The sequence below is a fragment of the Cyprinodon variegatus genome, unplaced genomic scaffold, assembly GCF_000732505.1.
Source record: "Cyprinodon variegatus isolate N-32 unplaced genomic scaffold, C_variegatus-1.0 Scaffold31, whole genome shotgun sequence".
In the NCBI taxonomy this organism is placed as follows: domain Eukaryota; kingdom Metazoa; phylum Chordata; class Actinopteri; order Cyprinodontiformes; family Cyprinodontidae; genus Cyprinodon; species Cyprinodon variegatus.
Genome location: NW_015150484.1, coordinates 1,215,681 through 1,222,869, shown reverse-complemented (window position 1 = coordinate 1,222,869; position 7,189 = coordinate 1,215,681). Strand labels below are relative to the sequence as shown.

The window sequence follows — 7,189 nt, the reverse complement described above, 5'->3', positions numbered from 1 at the left end:
TAGAAGACTTTTTTTTTCATAACTATCATTCTTTGTAAAACTGAACTTCCACATTTTCGTAATTTTTAACTGGTAGAATTAATATAGACGCTAAAAATGAGATAGGCCAGTAATGACGGATATAAACCGGACCCAAATGAAGTGGTTTAATGCTTAATAGAAATGATTTGTTGCTATTTTAATGCGGTCTGCCGAGACCAGTTTGGTGGGATCATAGTCCGGATGGAGGTCGGATAAGGAAGTGTTTCGGTCGTTTCTCGGAAAACCTCCACTCAGACCTGAACACTCCAGTAAGGATGGCGCTCCGGGGAGCTACTAGTCGCTTTTTCTTTTTCCAACGGACATATTTTAAGGTAAACTCTCTAATCATCCCTTTGTTTACAAGCGTCCACTGTTAGTCACTACGAGCTTAAAAAAATGGAGACAGATTCATATACTTCCGCGTAGAGCTTGACCTTTTTCTTTGTGTCCTTTTGGAAACATTTAGCTCTAACATTAATATAAAGGCCCTTATTAACAGCTTTGGACCAATAAAATGTCTACCAGTCTCTAGTTGTTCGTATTAAAATGATTTCCGTCTCAATTCGACTAACCGTTGCATGCTTTGACCGCTGGGTGGTGCTGTTTAGTCGATTTTAGAATAGAATAGAAAATCCCTATATTGTCCCGCAATGGGGACATTCAGGTGTTTACAGCAGCAAAAATATTATAGAAAAAATGGTTACACAAATGTGGACCTTTGAAAAATGTATAAGATTAACATAATAATGAAGAGTTAAAAAATAAGCAAATAAAATACTGTACTGTAAAGTGTTTTAACGATATAAAAAATGTGCACCTGGAGACTAAATAACCAATATATTCAATTCAGTGTATTTATATAGCGCCAATTCACAACATGTCATCTCAAAACACTTTACAGTTCACCAGATCATACAGTCAAATTGATTCAAAGTTTTCTATCTAAGGAAAACCAGTTGATTGCATGGATTCATTGACTCTTCAGCAATCCCTCACACTAAGCTTGCTTGTAGCGACAGTGGAGAGGAAAAACTCCCTGTTAACAGGAAGAAACCTCCAGCAGAACCAGGCTCAGAGTGAGCGGCCATCTCCTGAGGCAGACTGGGGTTCAAGGAGACAGAAGCTATGGACATTTTTTACAGTAATGGATATTTGATATTTGAAAATAGCAGCAACACCAGAGATGTGCAAAATGACAGCGCTATGCTATTTAACTGACTAAGATAGAAACTGCAAAAATCAGCATGAATGTAACAACTTATAGGGGTGGTTATAAAGTCCTACAGCTGCTGGGAGGAAGTTTCATTGATAACGCTCACTGGTACAGCAGTCTATCACTGGAGGAACTCTGCAGCTCTGCAACAGCTTCATGCATGAGGTGGGAGGCATTAAGCAACAGAGATAAATTAAAGATGCAGGAAGCTTTTGTTCAACATCCAGCCTGTCAATGTGAGTTTTTTTTTTTTCTTCTGATTTGCTTTTGTTTCACCTGTCTTAGGTCAACCCCACTGGAAGTCACCTGGCTGTTAGATTTAAGGCGACCTGTCCTGTTGAAGTGAGCCATTTGGATCATTTGGTGCTGACAGTAAAAAGCGTGCCAGACACAATCAACTTTTATACATCAGTACTCGGAATGGAGGTCATCACTTTTAAGGTTTGTAATTCTTCAGCAGGTATAGGGAAGATGGATATATTAAACAGAGAAATGGACACAATTACAGAGCAATACGGAAAGAAAACCTCTTAGAGGCTACAAAAGTCCTGAGATGGATACTTCGGTTTATCTTCCAGCATGGCAACAGCTCAACATACTAGCTGCACGCAGAATAGATTCAATCAGTGCCTTGAGATGACATGTGTTGTGAATTGTTGCAATATAAATAAAGAGTATTCAACTGAATTGAATCTGAGCATATTTTAGACATTAGAATTGAATAGAATTTCAATAAAAGATCTGGTAAGACCTTCAGAACTACTACTAATAGATGCTAATTTACTGTAGATTCAGATCCTTTATTGTTATTGTTGATTGGTACAACACAAATGAATGCATATTCTGTAGTTCATTAAAAAAATATTGGAAACTTCAACTGTTTGAATCAACTTGTGTGTGAAATATATAATAATGCAAATGCAATAATGTTTTTTTTTTTTGTTACAACCAGGAAAATTGCTAAAATGTTATCACTCCATGTAATCAACAGGATGGTGCTCTGTTAGGTGGTTCCTAAAGTTGCAACAGACACAACTGCATAACATCCCTCCTGACCACAACCACAAGAATCCAAAATGTTTCAGGAAACTTAGATGATGAGTTTCTAAAGCATCTATTGTCCTTCAGGATTTAAAGAATCAATTCAAAAGGAAGAGAAATGCTATTGGCTTATTCAGAGCATGAAATCTGTGCTGAATTAATAGCAATAGCTTGTTTTCCCCCACTTTGCTTTAATACATTTCATTTATTTTCCATCAGCTATTTTATTTAATTTTTCCCAGGGTGACCGTAAGGCTCTTGGTTTTGGGAAGCAAAAGTTTAACCTTCACCAGTTGGGACAAGAGTTTGAACCAAAGGCAAAACATCCAACCTCAGGCTCTGCAGACCTCTGTCTCATCACTAAAACCCCTTTGACTGTAGTGGCTGACCATCTGAAGGTACTCTCAACACACATAGATGGATAGCTTCCCCTCTGAACTCTTTATGTAACCTTAGTTGCCATAAACTGTGTCGTTTTATCTTTTTTTGCAGGTTTGTGGCGTTGACATTGAAGAGGGTCCCGTACAGAGGAGTGGAGCTGTGGGATCCATCACCTCACTTTACTTCAGGGATCCAGACCACAATCTTATTGAAGTTTCAAACTACAGCCAGTCAAAACCAGAGGGCTCGGCATGAAACTTTAAAAAAAGGAAAAAAGTGCTACTGTATAATCATGAAAGTTTTAAACCAAATTAACTTCACCAGTTATTAACGACTGTTAATATCTGCTATAAAGATAGATTGTAGGCAACATCCACCAGCTCAATATATTTTGTTTGTTGCTTTAGGAAAAAAGTGTAAAAGAAAATAAAATATTTTCCCTTTTACAAAGGACTGTTTTTTTTCCCTCCAGGATAACATTTAGTAAATCTGATTTGCAGGAAATGGTGTATGACTAAAAGCTGTGGATAACAGAGTTAATAGACGTGTACTATGAGGTGTGTTGCTTATGTTACATGTATTACGGGGTAATGATATGTACACACTACAGGTTTATGCTAAAATCTTAAGCTCTTTAGGTCGCTATGTAGTTCCATAATGAAGTATTTGGATTGTTCTTAGATTTATTATGTAGCAGGAGAGAAAATGGATTCAAAAAAAGTCAACTGAAATAGATGTCAGAGTAAAATGTAATTAATAGATGATGATTCTCCAATGTTTAGGAGAGTCACTGCTTGTTTTTTGCATAATTTGAAAATCAATTTTGTGTTAAGTGTATTGGTATGTTCTTATACGTTCAAATTAAGTTTAAAAATCTCAGATTTATCTTTGATCTGGGTTTTGTATTTAATTCCCTGAATGGGTCCTTTATTCATTCAAATTAAAATTCGATAGACGAATAATTAATATATAATTAAAACATCAATGCATCCTCATTTCAATGCCAAATTAAGGAGAAAGGAACCCCAAAGAGGACAAAGGTTCGATTCGATTAATAAACAAGATACAAATTTAAAGGGAAATGTTGACAAAAGAAAAAATTGTTCACAAAAATATTTGAATAAGTAAACAGATTAATAAAAAAAAAATACAACTGAAGACGAGATAAATTGGAAGAATTAAATGTCAATAAAAACAGATTTTTACACCACTGCAACCTGTTGAAACATTTTTAAAACTCAATTGTCAAATCACTAAGCAAACAGAGCAATAGTTGCATTACTAGAATGTGATATTTCTTTATAATAACAAAGAAAAAAAAAAGAAGCTATAAAACGTTCACATCAAGAAGATGTTTTTTTCAGTTTCTAGAAATAACTGCCCTCTTAATTGGCCAATTCCCACCAGGAGTAAAGAAATGGAAAAATGGCCCCCAAAAAAAAAAGGTATAGTAAAGATAAGAAAGGAAGAATATTATATAAAGTACTAAAGTCATTATTAAGTAAAAATATTAATGAGAGAAACAGAAGGGCAGAAGTAATAATGATCAGAGTAAGAGTGGACCATACCTATTTAAATGACAATTTATATTTAATAGGGAGGAAAAATAGTGATAAATGGAAAGGGTGTAGAGAAAAAGAAAATGTAGAACAAGTACTCAATAACTGTAAAACTAAAGAACATAAAAGGGAGACATTGAGAAGAATGGTTGGAAGGACAGGCTAAAAATTGAGCTTATGTTGGGAAATGAAGGAAATATAAAGGATATTTACAGATAAAGGAAATTATTATTTATTCATATTCAGTTTGCAAAATAAAAAAATAGAATTTGATAAATGTAAAGTAATGTTGCTGACACTCGTGTACAGTAGGTGGCGGTATGCACCTTAAACTTGCTTGCGTTCCGCCATAATAGAAAAGACGAGAAGAAGTGTTTCAACCAGATGGTGGCGCTGCTGAGGCAGGTGACTCACGAAGAAGAAGAGCAACAACATGGCCGCCGTGGCGTTTAAATAAAAAAACCCAAAAACGAGCTTAAAAAAAGAGGCGAAATACGGCAGGAATTATACTTGCTACACAATTACTTTAGTCTTATTAACGTAAGTAACCAGTTTGAGATCTCGATAAGAAGTCTGATAAACATTTGTTTTATATTGGGTCGTAAACACGTTAAATTGCAAATTGTTGTGCTCAACGGAAAAAGAAAACCGTGGATTAAACGGAGTTTTTTGTAGATAAATATTTCTTATCGCTCCGTATATAGGTTGTTGAACAGTAGGAGACCCAATCATGACCGAACAGACCAGTGTCAACTCGGAGGGGATCGTGGGTCTGGATGAGCCCAAGAAGATGACCAGAGAGGACTGGAGGAAGAAGAAAGAATTGGAGGAGCAAAGGAAACTCGGAAATGCTCCTGCCGAGGTGGACGAAGAGGGAAAGTAAGTGTTCCTGGGTGTACCTTGATCATGCATAACTTTGTGACTACTAGAGGGTAAAGTGATTGCCACTGATGGTTTCCTCCTCGTTAAAACTGATTCAAATCAAGTCTAAACATCAGTGTTCAAGCACGGTGGTGGAGGGGTAATAACCGGGGCTCCTCAGAAAACTAAAGCTCTTGATTCAAATCTGAGGTTTTTAGCTTAACAGGTAAAACTTGATCAAAGCTGGGTCAACCCAACTTGCGTCTTGATTAGATTTATTTTGTGATTGTAAGAATGTCTCTCCATTAAAAGGAAATAAGTTGTTAACCAGGAATCAAAGCTCTGTGTGGGAATACAAAAATATGTCCACCATCAAGACTAATTAACATAGAGTTCTTGTTTTTGGTGTGCTAAATTCCCTTCTTAGCAACACATCTGTTGCGGCGTATGAACTAAGCTTTTAATTCAGACGCAGCCGGCTAAGACGAGGGGTATGAGCTACTGATGACGCGTCACGCTGAACCATTACACATCACAATGTCCTTTTATGTTCCCATCTCTCGTCCTTAATGCAAAGTTGTACTTACATTGATGAGTCGTACGTGGATACATCAGATACATGATGTTATATAAGACGATCAATAGAAAGTTTCTCCCCCAGCTCACCCAGCAGCCGTAATCCAGGTAAATGTTGAACCTCCATCCAGGTAAATGTTGTGAGCACACAAACTAACACAATGACACCACAGCCACGGTGCCACCCATAGATGCCGGTGACTGTGTCCACCAACGTCAAATGCTCGTGCACATACACCCAGACAGAGGGAGAAAAGTATCAGAAGAGCACAAGATCTACATATAATAATTTATGGCTCCTACAGCACCAGTCATCGTACTTTCATCTGTTGAGCTGCCTGTGTCGATGGACTTCATTAAAATAGTTTGATGCAACCTTTAATGGTGTTTGGAGGACACAGAATTGAATTTTGTTTTATTTTTTTTAACTTAATATAGAGTGAAGAGCTTTCTAATGAAAATAACTCAACTACTTTCTCCTTAAAATGAAATTGGAATGTAATGTTATAACTGTGGGTGCTTTTTCTCTCCAACAGGGACATAAACCCTCACATCCCTCAGTACATCTCATCAGTGCCGTGGTACATCGACCCATCCAAGAGACCCACTCTAAAGCATCAGAGACCACAGGATGAAAAGCAGCAGCAGTTCTCATCCATTGGAGAGTGGTACAAAAGAGGAGTGCAGGAGGCAAGTATGAATCAGGTGCAATCAGATCAGATTGTTCAGTTGATCCAAACTAATTTACTTAATTTGTGTGTTTTGATTTTACAGAATGATATTACCACAAAGTACCGCAAAGGTGCTTGTGAAAACTGTGGTGCTATGACCCATAAGAAAAAAGACTGCATGGAGGTAAAAAAAAATATATGTTTGTTTCCCTCAAAGGTGGAAAAAAAAATATCACAGTTTCTTGTTTATTTCAGATCCTAATTTAATTTGTTTTCTCAGCGACCCAGGAAAGTTGGAGCCAAATTCACCGGAACAGGGATAGCTCCAGATGAACACTCTCAGGTCCAACTGGCGTTGGACTACGATGGAAAGCGGGATCGCTGGAATGGGTATGATCCTGAGGAACATCAGCGCATTGTGGAGGAATACTCTAAAGTAGATTTGGTAAGGAGTGCACGAGCAATAGAACCTTTACCATCTTTCTTTTAATTCAAAAACAGTTTCCTACTAAACTTCAAAGTTAGCCTTTGTCACAGTAACAGCTTCAAATACCGATACAGCACCTTCCCAAGCTATTCATACTCCTTAGCAAAAAATACCAATAAGGTGCATGTTTGCTTCTTTTTTTGTTGTTTTTGTTGCTGTTTTGTGTTTATTAAATAGAAATCTAGATAAAAGTATGTGTTGAACCCCACCAAGGTAACACCTGGGAGAACCAATTTATTGCAATGACAGTTGCAGATCTTTTGAGGATTTATGTCTCTTACCTTTATATATCTCTACAGTAAGATTTAATGGATTCCACCAACAGATGGTAATATTTAAAGGAATAGTACACCCAAAACATGATTAGCCTTCATTTTCT

General features: G+C 36.9%; 2 protein-coding genes across 2 annotated transcripts in view; both read left to right on the top strand.

The window, feature by feature from the left end:
* Positions 1-69: 69 nt before the first annotated feature.
* Positions 70-3,078, top strand: glod5 (glyoxalase domain containing 5). The gene is made up of 4 exons (XM_015400572.1): positions 70-353; positions 1,520-1,675; positions 2,518-2,673; positions 2,768-3,078. Exons 1-4 carry the CDS (start codon positions 297-299, stop codon positions 2,909-2,911), a joined length of 513 nt encoding a protein of 170 aa, XP_015256058.1. The 5' UTR covers positions 70-296; the 3' UTR covers positions 2,912-3,078.
* Positions 3,079-4,597: 1,519 nt separating this feature from the next.
* The window catches only part of slu7 (SLU7 homolog, splicing factor), a 9,079-nt gene continuing 6,487 nt past the window's right edge, over positions 4,598-7,189 (top strand). Inside the window, exons 1-5 of the mRNA XM_015400509.1 lie at positions 4,598-4,755; positions 4,920-5,094; positions 6,189-6,342; positions 6,427-6,507; positions 6,604-6,768. Coding sequence (XP_015255995.1) covers positions 4,946-5,094; positions 6,189-6,342; positions 6,427-6,507; positions 6,604-6,768 — 549 coding nt within the window. The 5' untranslated portion in view covers positions 4,598-4,755; positions 4,920-4,945. The remainder of the gene's footprint in view (positions 4,756-4,919; positions 5,095-6,188; positions 6,343-6,426; positions 6,508-6,603; positions 6,769-7,189) is intronic.

Excerpts from the sequence above, each read along its gene's own strand:
- glod5 (XM_015400572.1), top strand. The coding sequence starts at position 297 with ATGGCGCTCCGGGGAGCTACTAGTCGCTTTTTCTTTTTCCAACGGACA. Across the intron at positions 354-1,519 it reads TCCAACGGACATATTTTAAG|GTCAACCCCACTGGAAGTCA; the intron begins GTAAACTCTCTA and ends CACCTGTCTTAG. Across the intron at positions 2,674-2,767 it reads TAGTGGCTGACCATCTGAAG|GTTTGTGGCGTTGACATTGA; the intron begins GTACTCTCAACA and ends CTTTTTTTGCAG.